General features: G+C 36.6%; 1 protein-coding gene across 7 annotated transcripts in view; it reads left to right on the top strand.

The window, feature by feature from the left end:
* The window catches only part of RUNDC3B (RUN domain containing 3B), a 170,731-nt gene that overhangs the window by 46,676 nt on the left and 103,360 nt on the right, over window positions 1–20,695 (top strand). For 3 of the 7 annotated variants that reach the window (XM_068972884.1, XM_068972885.1, XM_068972889.1), the window contains exon 3: window positions 17,602–17,652. The exons of the other annotated variants lie outside the window; for them this stretch is intronic. In XM_068972884.1, the coding sequence (XP_068828985.1) occupies window positions 17,602–17,652 (51 nt within the window). The remainder of the gene's footprint in view (window positions 1–17,601; window positions 17,653–20,695) is intronic. 7 annotated transcript variants of the gene reach the window in all.

The following is a 20,695-nucleotide window of genomic DNA, read 5'->3' on the forward strand; positions in this document are numbered from 1 at the left end:
TTAAAAAATGCACAGAACTCAGCTTGCCAGGTGGTGCTAGTGGTAAAGAATGCACCTGCCAATGCAGGAGGTGCAAGAGATGCAGGTTCGATCCTGGAGTAGGAATTGGCACCCCACCCAGTATTCTTGCCTAGAAAATTCCATGGGCAAAGGAGCCTGGCAGGCTACAGTCCATGAGGTCACAAGCAGTCGGACACAGCCGAGAGACTGGGCACTCTGAATACCAACAGCAAACTTATTGTACATCAAAATATATATTTATAACTTCCTCTAGTTCTGTCAGTTCCCATTAAAACATTTTAAAATGGCACAGATCCCACTCTTTCATTGTAATACTTAAAATTAACATTCCTTGATTCTTGGTTACCTTAGGAAATTGAGTAAGTTTCCTAACATAGTAGAAAGAAACCCCAAGGAAGATAGCCATCACCCCTTCACATTTTTCGTGGCTAAATATAACTCTTTATTGTTCCTCTGCTTTGGCAACAAGTCATAGTGTGAGTTCCCTGTACTTTTCCTGGAGCGCATGCTTTAAACTTGACATTGCACATATGCCTTCCTCTTTTTTCTTTTTTCCCCTAATCTTGACACACACACACACACACACACACACATGCACACCCTATTTATACCATTCATTCTTTTATTTAACAATCCATCTAGATCCTCTGCTACCTTATGGGGTACAAGGATTAATAAGACATGCTTTCACATGAAGTCAGTTCTGGAGGGCGAAGGGAAGGTACATTAACAAACAGTGATGTAGATTAGTATGGTTGAGTCATAGTAGAAGTATTAACGAGCGTGATGTAGCACAAAAGAGTGAATAATCCTTTCTGCCTTTTTGGGTCAGAGAGGGATCCATACAAGAAAAACATAAAACTGCCTCAAATAAAAATTTAAATTTCACTTAAAAAATGTCATCTGTGACTTTGAGTGTAGTAGTGTATTGTAGACCGGACAGTTTAAGAAAAATATGAAATTTAGCAGTAAAGTGGTCAGAAACAATATTGAAAAAACATCTTGCAAACTTCAACTAGGTGATATGGAGGTGGGATATAGTGGTGAATTTTGTAAAGTTTATATGAAAAATAGCTGATTAAAATGAAAAAGCTCTGAGTATCATAGAGGACTAAACCCTATCAATTAGTAATATACTACTAATTAAAGAAAATAGGAACAAATATAATGAGATACTATTGATATATCAAATGGCCAAATATAATAAGATACTATTGATGTATCAAATTTCCTATGAATTAATCTGCTAATTAAACTTCCTAACTTTGGGCTTGGTGACTCAGATTTTGCCTCAGTTCTCAACATTGTTCTCTAGTTACACTATGCACAGAGAACCCTCTTTCTGCTCTTAAATTGCTGTGCTCTAGCCTTATTGTTCTTCTCCTTTTTCTTGAGTAACCAGACACTGCTGTCATAGAACACCATTGCACATCTCCATCTGAATGGTTAATTCCCCATCTGTTTCAAAACTGTTCATTGAAGTGTAAACCCTTCCAACATATTTTAAATTAGAACTCACCTCATCTCCTTTCACCTGAAGCATTCCTGACCTCTTTGCCCTGTCCTGCTTATTTTCTAAAGTCTTAACTTCTGACATATGTGATTTACTCATTATGATTATGATTATATTTTTTTTGCTTAAAAATTTTTAATACATTTATTTTAATTGGAGGCTAATTACTTTACAATATTGTAGTGATTTTGCCATACATTGACATGAATCTGCCACGGGTGTACATGTGTTCCCCATACTGAACCCCCCTCCTGAGAAAGTATGTTATACAAAACTGTATTTCAGGTTATTAGGTGTTTTATGATTAAAGGGATTCTGAAAGAGAAAGCAAAGCTATGATAAAAGTATTAGAATAGAGTCAAACAAAACTGGCTGTTAGCTTTGACTCCACCCATTATAAATTCTGTGACCTTGGGCAAATTACTAAACCCCTCTGATTAATTAAAAGTAAGGGATTTTTTTTTAAACCTTTTTGTTCCTGTTGTTTTTTTAAAATATAAATTTATTTATTTTAATTGGAGGCTAATTACTTTACAACATTGTATTGGTTTTGCCATACATCAACATGAATCTGCCATGAGTGTACATGTGTTCCCCGTCCTGAACACCCCTCCCTCCTCCCTCCCCATACCATCCCTGTGGGTCATCCCAGTGCATCAGCCCCAAGCATCCTGTATCATGCAACGAACCTGGACTGGCGATTTGTTTCACATATGATATTATACCTGTTTCAATGCCATTTTCCCAATCATCTCACCCTCGCCCTCTCCCACAGAGTCCAAAAGACTGTTCTATGCATCTGTGTCTCTTTTGCTGTCTCGCATACAGGGTTCTCGTTACCATCTTTCTAAATTCCATATATATGCGTTAATATACTGTATTGGTGTTTTTCCTGCTTGCTTACTTAACTCTGTATAATCAGCTTCAGTTTCATCCACCTCATTAGAACTGATTCGAATGTATTCTTTTTAATGGCTGAGTAATACTCCATTGTGTATATGTACCACAGCTTTCTTATCCATTCATCTGCTGATGGACATCTAGGTTGCTTCCATGTCCTGGCTATTATAAACAGTGCTGTGGTGAACATTGGGGTACACGTGTCTCTTTCCATTCTGGTTTCCTTGGTGTGTATGCACAGCAGTGGGATTGTTGGGTCGTATGGCAGTTCTATTTCCAGTTTTTTAAGGAATCTCCACACTGTTCTCCATAGTGGCTGTACTAGTTTGCATTCCCCCCAACAATGTAAGAGGGTTCCCTTTTCTCCACACCCTCTCCAGCATTTATTGCTTGTAGGCTTTTGGATTGCAGTCATTCTGACTGGCGTGAAATGGTACCTCAAGTGGTTTTGATTTGCATTTCTCTGATAATGAGTGATGTTGAGAATCTTTTCATGTGTTTGTTAGCCATGTGTATGTCTTCTTTGGAGAAATGTCTATTTAGTTCTTTGGCCCGTTTTTTGAATGGGTCATTTATTTTTCTGGAATTGAGCTGCATAAGTTGCTTGTATATTTTTGAGATTAATTCTTTGTCCATTGCTTCGTTTGCTATTATTTACTCCCATTCTGAAGGACTGTCTTTTCACCTTGCTTATAGTTTCCTTTGTTGTGCAGAAGCTTTTAAGTTTAATTAGGTCCCATTTGTTTATTTTTGCTTTTATTTCCAGTATTCTGGGAGGTGGATCATAGAGGATCCTGCGGTAATTTATGTTGGAGAGTGTGTTGCCTATGTTCTCCTCTAGGAATTTTATAGTTTCTGGTCTTACATTTAGATCTTTAATCCATTTTGAGTTTATTTTTGTGTATGGTGTTAGAAAGTGTTCTAGTTTCATTCTTTTACAAGTGGTTGACCAGTTTTCCCAGCACCACTTGTTAAAGAAATTGTCTTTTCTCCATTGTATATTCTTGCTTCCTTTGTGGAAGATAAAGTGTCCATAGGTGCGTGGATTTATCTCAGGGCTATTTTTGTTCCATTGATCTATATTTCTGTCTTTGTGTCAGTACCATTCTGTCTTGATGACTGTGGCTTTGTAGTAGAGCCTGAAGTCAGGCAGGTTGATTCCTCCAGTTCCATTCTTCTTTCTTAAGATTGCTTTGGCTATTTGAGGTTTTTTGTATTTCCATACAAATTGTGAAATTATTTGTTCTAGCTCTGTGAAAAATAATGCTGGTAGCTTGATAGGGATTGCAATGAATCTATAGATTGCTTTGGGTAGCATACTCATTTTCACTGAATTGATTCTTCCGATCTATGAACATGGTATATTTCTCCATCTATTAGTGTCCTCTTTGATTTCTTTCACCAGTGTTTTCTAGTTTTCTATATATAGGTCTTTAGTTTCTTTAGGCAGATATATTCCTGAGTATTTTATTCTTTTCATTGCAATGGTGAATGAAATTGTTTCCTTAATTTCACTTTCTGTTTTCTCAGTGTTAGTGTATAGGAATGCAAGGGATTTCTGTGTGTTGATTTTATATCCTGCAACTTTACTATATTCATTGATTAGCTCTAGTAATTTTCTGGTGGAGTCTTGAGGGTTTTCTATGTAGAGGATCATGTCATCTGCAAACAGTGAGAGTTTTACTTCTTCTTTTCCAATCTGGATTCATTTCTTTTTCTGCTCTGAATGTTGTGGCCAAAACTTCCAAAACTATGTTGAATATTAGTGGTGAGAGTGGGCACCCTTGTCTTGTTCCTGACTTTAGGGGAAATGCTTTCAGTTTTTCACTATTGAGGATAATGTTTTCTGTGGGTTTGTCATATATGGCTTTTATTATGTTGAGGTATGTTCCTTCTATTCCTGGTTTCTGGAGAGTTTTTATCATAAATGGATGTTGAATTTTGTCAAAGGCTTTCTCTACATGTATTGAGATAATCATATGGCTTTTATTTTTCAATTTGTTAATGTGTTGTATTACATCGGTTGATTTGTGGATATTGAAGAATCCTTGCATCCCTGGGATAAAGCCCACTTGGTCATGGTGTATGATCTTTTTAATGTGTTGTTGGATTCTGATTGCTAGAATTTTGTTAAAGGTTTTTACATTTATGGTCATCTGTGATATTGGCCTGTAGTTTTCTTTTTTTGTGTCATCTTTGTCAGGTTTTGGTATTAGGGTGATGGTGGCCTCATAGAGTGAGTTTGAAAGTTTCCCTTCCTCTGCAATTTTCTGGAAGAGTTTGAGTAGGATAGGTGTTAGCTCGTCTCTAAATTTTTGGTAGAATTCAGCTGTGAAGGCATCTGGACCTGGGCTTTTGTTTGCTGGAAGATTTCTGATTACAGTTTCAATTTCCATGCTTGTGATTGTCTGTTATGATTTTTTATTTCTTCCTGGTTCAGTTTTGAAAAGTTGTACTTTTCTAAGAATTTGTCCATTTCTTCCATGCTGTCCATTTTATTGGCATATAATTGCTGATAGTAGTCTCTTATGATCCTTTGTATTTCTGTGTTGTCTGTTGTGATCTCTCCATTTTCATTTCTAATTTTATTGATTTGATTTTTCTCCCTTTGTTTCTTGATGAGTCTGGCTAATGGTTTGTCAATTTTATTTATCATCTCAAAGAATCAGCTTTTGGCTTTGTTGATTTTTGCTATTGTCTCTTTTGTGTCTTTTGTGTTTATTTCTGCCCTTTTACGATTTCTTTCCTTCTACTAACCCTGCGGTTCTCCATTTCTTCCTTTTCTGGTTGCTTTAGGTGTAGAGTTAGGTTATTTATTTGACTTTTTTCTTGTTTCTTGAGGTATGCCTGTATTGCTATGAACCTTCCCCTTAGCACTGCTTTTAGAGTGTCCCACAGGTTTGGGGTTGTTGTGTTTTCATTTTCATTGTTTCTATGCATATTTTGATTTCTTTTTTGATTTCTTCTGTGATTTGTTGGTTATTCAGCAGCGTGTTGTTCAGCCTCCATATGTTCAAATTTTTAGTAGTTTTTCTCTTGTAATTGAGATCTAATCTTAATGCACTGTGGTCAGAAAAGATGCTTGGCATGATTTCAGTTTTTTTGAATTTACTAAGGCTAGATTTATGGCCCAGAATGTGATCTATCCTGGAGAAGGTTCCGTGTGTCCTTGAGAAAAAGGTGAAATTCATTGTTTTGGGGTGAAATGTCCTATAGATATCAACTAGGTCTAACTGGTCTATTTTATCATTTAAAGTTTGTGTTTCCTTGTTAATTTTCTGTTTAGTTGATCTATCCATAGGTGTGGGTGGAGTATTAAAGTCTCCCACTGTTGTTGTGTTACTGTTAATTTCCCCTTTCATACTTGTTAGCATTTATCTTTCATATTGCCGTGCTCCTATGTTGGGTGCATATATATTTATAATTGTTTTATCTTCTTGGATTGATCCTTTGATCATTATGTAGTGTCCTTCTTTGTCTCTTTTCACAGCCTTTGTTTTAAAGTCTATTTTATCTGATATGAGTATAGCTACTCCTGCTTTCTTTTGGTCTCTATTTGTGTGGAATATCTTTTTCCAGCCCTTCACTTTCAGTCTGTATGTGTCCCTTGTTTTAAGATGGGTCTCTTGTAGACAACATATATAGGGGTCTTGTTTTTGTATTCATTCATCAGTCTTTGTCTTTTAGTTGGGGCATTCAACCCATTTATGTTTAAGGTAATTATTGATAAGTATGATCCTGTTGCCATTTACTATGTTGTTTGGGGTTCGAGTTTATGCTCCCTTTCTGTGTTTCCTGTCTAGAGAAGATCCTTTAGCATCTGTTGGAGAGCTGGTTTGGTGGTTTTGAATTCTCTCAGCTTTTGCTTGTCTGTAAAGCTTTTGATTTCTCCTTCATATTTGAATGAGATTCTTGCTGGGTACAGTAATCTGGGCTGTAGGTTATTTTCTTTCATCACTTTAAGTATGTTTTGCCATTTCTTCCTGGCCTGAAGAGTTTCTATTGAAAAATCAGCTGTTATCCTTATGGGAATCCCCTTGTGTGTTATTTGTTGTTCCCTTGCTGCTTTTAATATTTGTTCTTTGTGTTTGATCTTTGTTAATTTGATTAATTTGTGTCTTGGGGTATTTCACCTTCGGTTTATCCTGTTTGGGACTCTCTGGGTTTCTTGGACTTGGCCGATTATTTTCTTCCCCATTTAGGGAAGTTTTCAACTGTTATCTCCTCAAGTATTTTGTCATTGTCTTTCTTTTTGTCTTCTTCTTCTGGGACTCCTATGATTCGAATGTTGGGGCCTTTCATATTGTCCTCGAGGTCTCTTGAGATTGTCCTCATTTCTTTTAATTTGTTTTTCTTTTTCCTCTCTGATTCATTTATTTCTACCATTCTATCTTCTACTTCACTAATCCTATCTTCTGCCTCCGTTATTCTACTATTTGTTCCCTCCAGAGTGTTTTTGATCTCATTTATTGCATTATTCATTATATATTGACTCTCTTTTATTTCTTCTAGGTCCTTGTTAAACCCTTGCATCTTCTCAATCCTTGTCTCCAGGCTATTTATCTGTAATTCCATTTTGTTTTCCAGATTTTGGATAATTTTCACTATCATTATTCGGAATTCTTTATCAGGTAGATTCCCTATCTCTTCCTCTTTTGTTTGGTTTGTTGGGCATTTTTCCTGTTCCTTTACCTGCTGGGTATTCCTCTGTCTCTTCATCTTGTTTATATTGCTGTGTTTGGGGTGGCCTTTCTGTATTCTGGCAGTTTGTGGAGTTCTCTTTATTGTGGAGCTTCCTCACTGTGGGTGGGGTTGTATCAGTGGCTTGTCAAGGTTTCTTGGTTAGGGAAGCTTGTGTCAGTGTTCTGGTGGGTGCAGCTGAATTTCTTCTCTCTGGAGTGCAATGAAGTGTCCAGTTACGAGTTATGAGTTATGAGATGAGTTTTGAGTTATGAGATGTCAGTGGGTTTGGAGTGACTTTGGGCAGCCTGTATATTGGAGCTCAGGGCTGTGTTCCTGTGTTGCTGGAGAATTTGTGTGGTATGTCTTGCTCTGGAACTTGTTGGCCCTTGGATGGTGCTTGGTTCAGTGTAGGTATGGAGGCGTTTGATGAGCTCCTATTGATTAATGTTCCCTGGATTCAGGAGTTCTCTGGTGTTCTCAGGATTTGGACTTAAGCCTCCTGCTTCTGGTTTTCTGTCTTATTTTTACAGTAGCCTCAAGATTTCTCCATCTATACAGCATTGTTCATAAAACATCTAGATTAAAGATGAAACGTTTCTCCACAGTGAGGGATACCCACAGAGGTTCACAGAGTTACATGGAGAAGAGAAGAGGGAGGAGGGAGATAGAGGTGACCAGGATGAGATGAAGTGGAATCAAAAGAAGAGAGAGCAAGCTAGCCAGTAATCACTTCCTTATGTATGCTCCTAGCCTGGACTGCTCAGAGATGCTGACGGAGTTATACAGAGAAGAGAAGAGGGAGAGAGGAGACAGAGGTGGCCAGGAGGATAAGCGGGGGAATCAAAAGGAGAGAGACAGATCCAGCCAGTAATCAGTTCCCTACGTGTTCTTTACCATCTGGAACACACAAAGAGATTCACAGAGTTGGGTAGAGAAGAGAAGGGGGAGGGAGGAGATAGAGGTGACCTGGTGGAGAACAAGGGGAGTCCAAAGGGGGAGAGAACAGTCAAGCTAGTAATCTTGCTCCCAAATAAAAATGGGTACTGAAGATTGGGGTCTTAAAGGTACAAAGTTGATAAGAAATGCCAAAATGCAAAGATTAAAAATCTAGAATAGAGGTTGGATTTTCAAAAATATAATATTAAAGAAAAAGGAAAAAAATCACAAAAGTTATAAAAAATATATATATGAAGTTTGCTTTAAAAAATAGGGTCCCACTTTTTTTTTTCTTTTGCAAAGTAGTAGTAGGTTATAATGGAGAAGGCAATGGCACGTCATTCCAGTACTCTTGCCTGGAAAATCCCATGGACGGAGGAGCCTGGTAGGCTGCAGTCTGTGGGGTTGCTAAGAGTCGGACATGACTGAGCGACTTCACTTTCACCTTTCACTTTCATGCTTTGGAGAAGGAAATGGCAACCCGCTCCAGTGTTCTTGCCTGGAGAATCCCAGGGATGGTGGAGCCTGATGGGGTGCTGTCTGTGGGGTCACACAGAGTCTGACACAACTGAAGCGACTTAGCAGCAGCAGCAATGGCAGCAGAGGACTTAAAAATAAAAAAATAAAAAAAGAATGATAGTAAAAATAATAAAAATATATCTAGGACTTTCTCTGGTGGTGTTGTGGGTAGTGTGGGGTCAGTTCATTTTTGGATAGTTCCTTGGTCTGGCTTATATTTCTCAGGATCTATAGGCCCCTTCCTATGTAGTCAGTACTAACTACAGGGTTTTAATCTATTGCACTGTCACTTCCAAGGCGGTTCCCTCTGTTTTAGCTTCTTCTGTTTGCTGGTATCTTCAGTGTCTAATTTCCGCTGTGGCCCAAGGGGGCGGTGGTGGACACTTTTTTAGGGCTACTTGTTCAGTTGCGCTGTGGGGAGGGAGGGACGCTGCAAACAAATAACACTGGCGTGTGCTCGCAGTGTCTCCGCCACACTGGGTTTGCCCCCGCTCACGGCGTGTGTGCTTTTCCTGTCTACACTGCTTAGGCTCCAGGTTGCTCTGCTGGGAACTGTCTGAGGCCGGCCCTGGGTTGTATGGACTTCCCAGGTCTAAGTTGCTCAGATTCAGGTACTCGGGTAGTCTTCAGAGGTGCATACTTGGTTGGGCCTGCGTTTTGTGCCCTTCCCAGGTCCGAACAGCTCAGGTGACCAGGCGTTTGGCAAGCACGGTCGCTGCGACTTACCGCCTAGCCTGTCTCTGCTGCTCGGTTTTCTGGGTGTACAACTGGCATACCTTCTCAAGTGGACGTTGACCGTCCAGAATCCCAAGAAGTCTTGGTTAGCAACGAAGCCTTCTTGCAGTTTGGTAGATAATGCCTCTCTGGGGCTGTGATTGCCCCCTTTTGGCTCTGGCTGCCCTTGTCTGCCTGTCACCGGAGGGTGATGGGCCGGTCTGCAGCTGGCTAGCTCTGCTCGGTCGTTTGTTCTGTAAGCGGGCCTGGGGGTGTCTTAGGTTAAGGCTTTTCATGTGGTAGTTATCTCACCGTAGTTATCCCACAGTAGTTAACCCTTGGGTTTGCTATCCCAAGTTAGTTCCCTCAGATTGCCCTCGGGGCATTCAGGCCCAGTCCTTACCCTAAGCAGTGCAGCCCGCGCCTCCCTGCCCAGCCCCCGCTTGCTAGTGGTGGATGCAGGCGTCTGCGCTGCTTCTCTGCTGGGGGAGTTACCGTTGGGCACGTAATCTGTGGGTTTAATTATTTATTTATTTTTCTTCCTGGTTATGTTGCCCTCTGTGGTTCCAAGGCTTGCCACATACTCAGCAGTGAGAGTGTTTCCTGGTGTTCGGAAACTTCTGTAAGACTGCCTTCCCAGGGCGGAGCTCCATCCCTATCTCTTTGTCTGTCTTTTTATCTTTTTTATTTTTTCCTACCTCCTCTCAAAGACAATGGGCTGCTTTTCTGGGTGCCTCTGCTGGCATTCAGAAGTTGTTTTGTGGAATTTTCTCAGCGTTCAAATTTTCTTTTGATGAATTTGTGGGGGAGAAAGTCGTTTCCCCGTCCTGTTCATCCGCCATCTTCATGATTATTGTTTATTGTATTCCTTTACCTCTGCTAAAGTATAAGCTTCGTTAGGCTAAAGATCTTTGTTTCATTCATTGACATCACCTATATTTCTGAAACAGTGCTTGGGATATGGTAGGCACATAGTGAATATTTGTTGAAAAACAAAACTCTTGAGAAATTTCCACTTGATCCCCTAAGTACTAATTTCTGGGCTGTTTTTTGGTTTTGTTTTTTTCTGTGATAGCACCTGGATTCAGACTCTTAAAATAAGGTAGAATGTCTGTGACTTGACATTTTAGAATTTCTGCTATCCAGTTGAACTGTTATGATACCTAAGCATTGTTCAGGAACACTGGCTTGAACCTCAAAGCTCTTCCTGACTTAAATAATAAATAGTTACCTCCCCATGAGGCCACCTTTTGAAGTGTGGTGTAAGCACGATTAGAAACAGTGGTAAAGATAAACCTCTCCATTTGGCTCTTGAATTTTCTTTGTTCATTTTTGATAGTTTTCCAACTTTTGAGTCTTTGTACAAAAAATGAGACTTGAATTGTTTCTGCAGTAACATTTGAACACAACTCACCCAAATAAAACTCACCTACTCAGGCCAGAAAAACATGATGTAAGAAAAGAAAGTGGCGCTGAAGGTTGCCAAAGTTTGGCTTTTAGACAATGAACAAGGCCACTCTGTTCTTGGAATGTACTTCCATGATATACTTGGAAATGCAGGAAACCTTCAGCAGATTTTGTATCTCAGAAAATCATAACATTCAAACATTCTTGAAACATCCAGGGTTATATGTAGATGGTTATTTTCATTCAGTGTCTTGAGTTGTATATTTTAGTTGCTAAGTTGTATCCTGCTCTTGGAAATCCATGCACTATAATCTGCCAGGCTCCTCTGTCCATGGGATTTCCCAGGCAAGAATACTGGAGTGGGTTGCCATTTCCTTCTCCAGAGGATCCTCCTGACCCGGGGTTTGAACCTGCATTGACAGGCAGATTCTTTACCACTGGGCCATGGGGGGAGACCCTTAAATTGTATAGGAAATAAAATTAACCTCTATGTAGGATAGTAAATTTAAAGTTCAAGTAGTAAATAAGCAGCTATGTAGAGTCTGAAAACAGAGAACTTCAATTTGTAAGTATGGTTTAAAAAATGTGACTGGAAACATTGAAGTGTCACTCAAGTTTCCTTTTCTTCATATATCTTTTTTGATTAAAAACATATTCCTATACTTTTATGTATTCCTAAGCTTATAGCCCTTATCATTTCTTGTTTTTCTGATGCCTTTTGAAAAACCTCTTTCTTCATTTTAAGATTTTATCCCATAAAGGCCATGTGGACTATTTGACTTTGTATATATTCTTGTTAATGTTATACTGTGTTTTTAAAAAAAGGAAAGAAAGGAAGAAAATGATAAAGCTCTAGCACGATTCCTTAGTTTAACTCCTTTCTGTATATGTATACTTCCATCTTCTTGGACTATCTGTTGTTCTCTGTCTTCCCTTTTACTCCTACTTCATGTAAAAATGACGAGAGGTTCACATATAAAACCTTAGAAGTATTAATAAAACCTTCCAGAAATCCCAGATATAATTGCAGCTAGCAACTTTCTGTTTATCTATCATATCTGAATATGTATACATAGACAATATTTGTATTTTCTTTGTTATGACCTGTGTTTTGCCGTTAGTCATACTATATTTTTCCACATCATTTTGTTTTATGAGCATTTAAAGACTTGAGATTAAATTCCTATAACATAAAGTTCACTATTTTAACCAACGTAAAGTGTGCAATATACTGGATTTTAGTATATGCACAGTGTTGTGCGACTATCACTGCTGTCAGTTCCAGGACATTTTCATTATATTATAAAAGAACCTTTGTATCCACTGAGCAGTCACTTCCTTTACTCTCCCCAACCCCCACACCCCATTTCCTAGAAACCACTAATATACTTTTGGTCCTTATGGATTTACTTCTGCACATTTCATGTAAATGAAGTCATAAAATGTGTGGCTTTTATGTTTGGCTTCTTTAATTTAGCATGTTTTCAAGGCTAATCCTTCTTGTACAGCTACCAGAACTTCATTCCTTTTAGTGGCTGAATAATGTTCCATTCTATAAATACACCACATTTTGTGTATTTATTATTCATTTAATGGACATTTAGATTGTTTTCATTTTTTTTCTACAGCAACAGTCCTATTATAATAGTACTGTTATGAAAAGTCATGTACAGGTTTTTGAGCATCTGTCTTCTCTTGTTTGTATTGCCATTTCATTTTAAACATATATATAATATTCAGTTGTATAAATGAACCATAATTAATGTCATATTTACTTATCAAAATTTTTTACCAAATTTCTCTTTCATAAACATGCTGTCATATATCACTGAAAAAAAGTTCACAGTTTTCTAATTCTTGAAAATTGTTTTCTATTAATGATAGTAGCTAATGCATTCTTAGAATTGTAATTACTGAAATTAAAGGGTATGCACATTATGATATATATGTATTATGTTTAATGTATGTTGCTATATTATCTATCATCTCTCAGGTTGTACCAACAATAGTATATATGGTTATTTTCTCATATGCTCATTATACTATTATATTACTATTTTTAATTTGGTAAGGGGTACATATTTTTGGTCTTCTATTAATATGAAATATATACAACATTTTGTTATTTTAATTTGTTTTTATTTACAAATGAGGTTGAATGTATGTGAGATTGAATGTATGTTCATGTTTACTCATCTCTTTTCCTAACTTCCAGATTATGACTTTATTTGTTTTGTGGAATAAATTTTTTAAATTAGTCTAGAATAAAGAATTAATTATGTACATTATGTGGAACTCATTATTTTATAGCCCATTTTGATCAATGACTTTTTTCTCCCTTGATACTAGTCTTCTTATATAATTATTATTGGTAGTTTATTATTTTATTCTTATGTTTCACTTGAAAGTTTATTTCTGTTTTGAAACATCTGAAATATTTTTCTTGTCTTAGTTTCATACTGTATATAGTTTTGAATGTTTAAAATTCTGAAACACACAATGGCCACATAGTTGGTGATTTGCTCCTGTTTGAAGCTATGTGATTGTCATACTACTCTTAATTAGTGTTATTTGTTTTCAGTGTTTTTAGGTGAAGAGCAAGAACGATATCTCAAGTTTTTATATTTATTTGGAGATAGGACCAAAACAGTTTTTATATTTTAGAACCAAACCATAATTTTCAAGGAATTTTTAACTTTCACATTTAAGCATTTTCTTATTTACGGAAGGAGAGGTTTATTAATGGTTTTAAACCTGGTTACCCCTGGAAAGTTTTTCAAGTTCATTTTTTGTGAACTTCTCTTCAAAAGTCCTTCAAATGAAAGAATTACAATTTAGAGTTGGGTTCTGAGAAGGGAGTACAACATGGGAGAAAGCATTATGAAAAGACTTATTAAATAATAGCTACTATCGATAGAATTGCCTAGGATATTTTGTGTGTGTGTGTTTTTAATATAGGATAGAGTTTAAAAAGTTTGTGATTGTAATAGGTAGTCCAGTTCTTGGAGTTAGCAGAAAATGATGGTTTCTGATGGTAATTCATGTTTGTGTTTGTTTACCTGTGTCTGTAGTCCTTTGAGTCTCTGCCAGAAAAATAATAGGACATTCCCAGTTGGATCTTATGATTTTTGCAAGTTATCATAGAGCTACTTACAGTACTTGTAATTATCAAATCATATTTGGTTTATTTTCAGTAATGGAAAGTTTTTTCTTGGTAAAATTTTTTTACATAACTTCAACAGTCTAGATCATTTAATGCTCAAATATCGCTCATTTAAAGGAAGTAAATATTTCTCATATTGTAGAAAAGGGAAAATATTGCACAGTGGACTTTCATTCATTTTTGGAGAGCATCATAATTTCAGTTCCTACATTTTTCTGATTTTCTAATTTCCATGAGTTGTTCTTGCATATGATCTAATATTTTTATTTGGTTAAAATTCTTCCTATATTTTTTTTCTTTAAAGTCACTATGAGTTATCAAATGTAAAGTATTTGCATAATTTTGGTGCTCATTTTTTAAAAATTGTTGAATCAAATAACCAAATACTATTTCAGTGTACCTACATTTACCTGTAAATGGCATTTTAAAGCAAATTTTTAAGAACAAAAAGTTTTTATCTTGAACAAAAGTTTTAAGATAAGTTATATATAACATTTTAATTTTAGAAGCTACTAAAAAGTGGAAAATGGCTACCTAGAAAAGGTACTGTTTCACTGTTAGCTGAATTACAGTGCATATTGCAGTTGTAAATATTGCATCACTGAGTGATTTTCTCTTACATGGTTAATGATTCAAAATTTCAAGCAATACAAACTTGAACATTATTAGTTTTAATGACAGAATAGAGTATGTTCTATCTGGTATTCCCAGTTTAAAAAGAAAACTTGTGAAAATTCTGACTTACTGTCTGATCATGGATTATCAGTCTTGTTATTTGCCTTATAAATGGCAATCAATTTACAAATCTATGTAGGGATCTTTTCAGGAATCCATCTTTAATTACATAAAAGTAAAATCTTCTACTTGTAGCCTTATTAGAAAAGTATACACGCACAAAGAGAAAATAAGACTAAATACAGCAGAGGCAAAAGGGTCACGTTTTACATAGTTGTTAGCATTTGTCAGACTTTATCAATCATGATAATGTAGCTCAGTCATCAAAGGAATCAATAAATAGAAAGCTAAAGTTGTAACAAGGGCTAACATGAAAAAAGGGAAGAATAAATGTATTTATGGATTAGTATTACATTCAGTCTTATCACCAAGGCTGATTGATTTGTTTAAAGCAGTAGTCTTTTCTGTATGGTGGCCATTTTCCACATTAATATAAAGACTATAAAGTTGATTTAGTTACAGTTATTTGTATTTGAAAAGTATCTACTTTCCAAGTCAGAAAATACTATATCTTCAGTATAATTAAGCATTCTGTTATTGTGTATCCATTTCTGAGTAGATTCTTCTTTTGAATAAAATTTTAGAAACTAGTACCTAGTATCACCATATATTATATAACTACAATGGTCCATTTGAATGACTTTTGTTCTTGAACAAAACATTTTCAGTTTGTTTGGTTTAAATATTTGGTCTTGTCTCATCTGTCCTAACATTATATTTAATGTTAAATGTATAACATTATATATATGTAATAAATTTGAATATATACTATTACATATTAGTTACATATGAAATGTGTAACATAAATTACATGTGAAATATGTAAATAAGTTTTATGTATTTGCATATTAATATACCTATATTCTTGTTCAGGTATATCATGTATGTATTATATCTTTTATATATTATAAATAATTTAAATAAAATATATAAATAAATATTATCATATACTTTAAAACAAAAAGTTTTAATTTTAATTGAAAATGAGAATGTTTTCTACTAAGAAGCCACTCCTTGAGCCACTTAGAAATAATGTAAGCTTTGCCATTCATATATACATATATATATATATTTTGGCACCATCTAAGCTAAGGATTTATATTTTATATGAAAAAATTTACCCCATTCACACTCTGTGTTTACTGCGCCATTATTTTTCCCATATATGAGACTGTAGTAAGAACTCACGTTCAACCAGGAAAGCCAGTCGGCTGATTCTCTCATCTGTCAGATCTCGTCTACAGCCGAAGGAGTAGAGGAGCATGAGGATGCAGGGAACGGATGTGCAGGGTCTAGGTGGGCGCTCTCTGGGCCTCACCTTTCCATCTGCAGAACGAGATGGGTGCTGAACTGTGACTACAGATAACTGGAATCTGGTGGATTGTCTTTTGGTCTGGATACTTCTGGTTGCTTGTAACTGACCTCAAGTGAGATATTAAATTATGATCAAAGCAATTAATGCCTGCAAATAAGTGGAAATGTTTTAGTTGTTAAAATTGTCAGATGGTGTTCCACAGCCAGAATCAAAATATTACGCATAACCAGGTCATAAAGGCTAACATGTTAATAGCTGAAAAAAACCCTAAAGTATAAATTGAGCTTCATAATAGATTCAGTAGTTGTTTCCTATTTTGTACTGGGGATTGATTACACCGTGACATAAATCTGAAGATGATGAATCTTACTCGAGACTTTCTTTTTTAAGTAAAATTATTTTAAGCACAGTTTCCCTGAAAATTGTTTTTACTTTGATAACTTTTTGATTATGTAAATGACTACAGATAAGATACACTACTTTCAAGGCAGAGCTAGTAAACGTGGTTTAAACATTAAAAATTGGTGTTCTTAACATTTTCAATGAAAAGCATTCTGTTCTGATTTACATTTGATACAGAGAGATTTTCATTTTGTTTGTTGTAGAAAGAGCATTCAATTTTAATATGGGCTTCAACTCGGGTAACTTTTGGTTCTAGATCCTTCTGGATATGTTTCCAATTTAATATTTGTTTGCAATGATGCAAATGGATGTAGGAGGATAGAGCTGAATAGTAGAAACATAGACGTAGCCAATAGCACAACTATATATATCTCCTTCCTTTTACTTTTTTATGCATTACTGACCGTGTTTGGTTGCTTGCTTCTGTTTAGTTTCATAAAAGGTCTAAGTATTTGGCAAGGTGTGGGACCATGTCCTGTTGGAATTTCAGTGTTTGCTTATGAAAGAAGATACCATCTGTGGGGAGTATGACTTCAGAAATTTGACTTTGGAGTGTTCCTGTGTAATTCTACTGGGAATTGCCAAAAAACATAGGCAAGAATTTATAGTACTTTTCCAGATGGTGATTGTTAAACAATAATTGGAAGCTGTAGGAAAAACAGTGTTTTTGCATAAAGTAGGCATTTAGTCAATATTGGTTAAACTAAGGATTATTTTACAAAATAATTAAGTGCTGTTCTCATGATTCAGAAAAAATTATGGCAAACTTTATCTCTTTTTAAACCAATAAAAGAGAGAACTTCTCCTTAAAATGAATTTTATAACTTTTTGAAAAGTTTAACAGTAAAAAGAACATTTATTTTTAAAGTTAACTTTCTGAGTCATATAGTTCAATAAGTGAGCAACTTTCCTAGCCATTTGTATACATTCTGAGGTGCAAGGCTAGCAAATTCAGCAGGCTTCTTGTTCATTTTGCATTCTTTCATTATCAGCTTGTTATGTTTGGGGAGTAGCAATGGAGATGAAAATAAACAGGGAACAGTAGCTTCTCTCTTTTGTAACTTACACACCGCAGCCTCTCCAACAGGATAGGCTACAAGAGACCAGTTTGATTTCCATGCTGAGTAGAGCCCCTGTTCATCTTAATTGAGTTCATCTTATATAATAAATGTGAGTGGTGTTACTGCATCAAGATTATTTGTAGCTATCTTATTGGAGCTGTTCAGTTTGCTTTTGTAAACTTCATGTCAGGTTTCTCAAATATCTCTGTGTTGTTGTTTATTTTTTTTAAAGAGAGTTCCCAAAGTTGCCGGTGGCTGTCTCATCTGCAAATACCTCTCCAAGGTACTCTATGCTGGTGATGTCTCCCGCCACTGAGCTGCGCGGGAGCATGGAATTGACTTACTGGGGAGGGCTGTATCAGTTAAGTGATCTTTCTTAGTACATTGCATGGGTTTTGCAAAGCTTTCTACTTTCGTTAATCTAGAGGGCAGAACTATGCTTACGCTGAGTTTTAAATTAAAAGCTTTTTGTTAACCCACACAATATAATACTCCATTTACTCTCTTACATGACCGCCTCTGTATTTCTGTTAAGTTTCCTAGTTTTAAGCACAATTTTATTAATCATGTGTATCTGTGTTATTTATATTTTACTATAACTCACTAATATAAGACTTACTGGTTATTTTCTCAGTTTGTAAGTGCTGTGTAGTAATATTTGAATTACATGCAAACTGGGGCTCAGGGAAGCTATGAATTTTCCAGAGTTACTCAGTAAAACATACATGGGTGCTATCAACAGTCACTACTGGTCTTAAACCACTAGTGGGATTATATTCCTTAGTTTCCTTTCTTCAAGGTAAAATATATGCCTTAACTCACTTATTTAAAACTTTTTTTATTGTGTTCCTGCTGTATACAAAGCACTTCTAGGCCTCATGCTAATGACCTGGCCTTTTATTATATTTTTCATTTAGAAAGAAGTACATAGTTGTTATTTTTAAAGATCACTTATAGTAAGACAGGTAGAAATAGAAAAACAGTATTTTCTCGTTTCCTCAATCCTGATCCCCACAATCACTTTAAACAATTTAGGTCCCTTATGCATAACCTTAGTCACTGCTGAAACATTACACTCGATTTCTTCAGGCCTGTGCTTTGATATGTGACTCTGTGTGGATGTCAGCCTTCATGCTCTTAATTCAGTCTACCAGTGTTCTAAGCCTTATATCAAAAATGCTGGCAGAAGAAGAAAGCAAAACCTTTGTACTCTGCTTTGAAAGATGGTAAAATTACTAGGATAAAAAAGCCTATAAGTCAAATTCAGTTTTCAGATTTCTGGTGAACCAGATTATCTTCATTTTCTTTGTTGTTCTGGGAGATTAAGAATTGGCTAATTTTTATGGTATAAACTGTGGTATAGTTTAGAAGTTTGTGATAAATTCCTTACCAATGAACAAGACATTGTCAGTACCAAAGGATAATGCTTACATTTTATAGATTGGTAACTGTGACTCATCAGAGAAGGCAATGGCACCCCACTCCAGTACTCTTGCCTGGAAAATCCCATGGACGGAGGAGCCTGGTAGGCTGCAGTCCATGGGGTCGCTAGGAGTCGGACACGACTGAGCGACTTCACTTTCACTTTTCACTTTCACGCGTTGGAGAAGGAAATGGCAACCCACTCCAGTATTCTTGTCTGGAGAATCCCAGGAACGGGGGAGCCTGGTGGGCTGCCGTCTCTGGGGTCGCACAGTCGAACACGACTGAAGTGACTTAGCAGCAGCAGCAGCAACTGTGACTCAGTTGCTGAATGATTTATTTGAGGCATCTTACAAGTAACATAGAGCTAGCAGTATAAGTACAGTTGAGTATCTCATCTAGACTCAGACTTACTCACATCAGCTGAAAGTGTAATTAAAGTTAGTTTAAGTGTTTATATTTGTTCTTTTTTTTAATAGAACATTAACATGAAACTTTATCTGGAAAATTAATCAAGGTCACGATTGTACTTTCAGCACTGGATGGTCTAGTAAATGTGAACTTCAGCTAATAGTAGTGCCTTTTTTTAAAGGACAAGAACCTGATCTTTTGCATAAATGGGAATTTTCTCTGTTTAGAAAATTTTAAACTAATTTTCATAAATTAGCAGGAAGAAATGTAAGATTCCTGCTTCCCTGGCAACTCAGTGGTAAAGAATCCGCCTGCAGTGTAAGAGACAGAGGAGACATGGGTTCAATCGCTGAGTTCGGAAGATCCCCCCAGTAGGAGGAAATGGCAACTCACTCCAGTGTTCTTGCCAGAAAAATCCCATGGACAAAGGAAGTCTGTGGTGGGCGACAGTCCATAGGGTCACAAAGACTCGAACACGACTGAAGCAACTGAACACGCACACACACACTATAAAATCTACAGTGCAAAGTTAAAAAATCTAAATATATTGGCAACAATATAAATCCACAAGTAATTAGTTTCCTTTAAGTATCTGAAACTTTTGCAGTGATATTTTTGTTGTTCAGTTGCTCAGTCATGTCCGACTCTTTGCGACCCCATGGACTCTAGCATGCCAGGCTTCACTGTCCTTCACTGTCTCCCAAAGGTTGCTCAAACTCATGTCCATTGAGTTGGGGATGCCATCCAACCATCTCATCTTCTGTTGTTCCCTTCTCCTCCTTCCTTCAGTCTTTCCAGCATCAGGGTCTTTCCCGATTAGTCAGCTCTTCACATCAGGTGGCCAGTGAATATCCGGGTTGGCCAATGAATTGGCTCTTCGCATCAAGTAGCCAATGAATATCAGCTTCAGTGTCAGTTCTTCCAATGAATATTCAGGCTTGATTTCCTTTAGGATTGAGTGGTTTGATGTCCTGCTGTCCAAGGGACTCTCAAGAGTCTTCTCCAGCACCACAGTTTGAACGCATCACTTCTTTAGCATGCAGCCTTCTTTATGGTCCAGCTCTCACATCCATACATGACTACTGGAAAACTATACCTTTGACTATGTGGACCTTTGTTGGCAAAGTGATGTCTCTGCTTTTTAAACACTGTTTAGTTTTGTCATAGCTTTTCTTCCAAGCAGCAGTGATATTAGAGTGGCTTTTTAAAATTTGATGGCTCTGTCTTTTATCGCTTGTCTAGATAAATGACAGGTCCCAGGTAACAGTCTTGGATGTTGTCATCCAGGTGATGTATTGTGGCACTAACAAAACTTCAGCTTGTGAGACCAGCTCTTTACATAACTAAGCAGAATACAAAGAGTGGAGAAAGAAAGTCATCTAACAGATTCATTATATATTACCAAAAGATGATGTGTCGTCATCCACTACTAAATAGAGATCCACTTTGGAAATTTCAGTTTTTAGAAGGTCTCAGCTGGCCATAAAATAACA

The sequence above is a fragment of the Capricornis sumatraensis genome, chromosome 5, assembly GCF_032405125.1.
Source record: "Capricornis sumatraensis isolate serow.1 chromosome 5, serow.2, whole genome shotgun sequence".
In the NCBI taxonomy this organism is placed as follows: domain Eukaryota; kingdom Metazoa; phylum Chordata; class Mammalia; order Artiodactyla; family Bovidae; genus Capricornis; species Capricornis sumatraensis.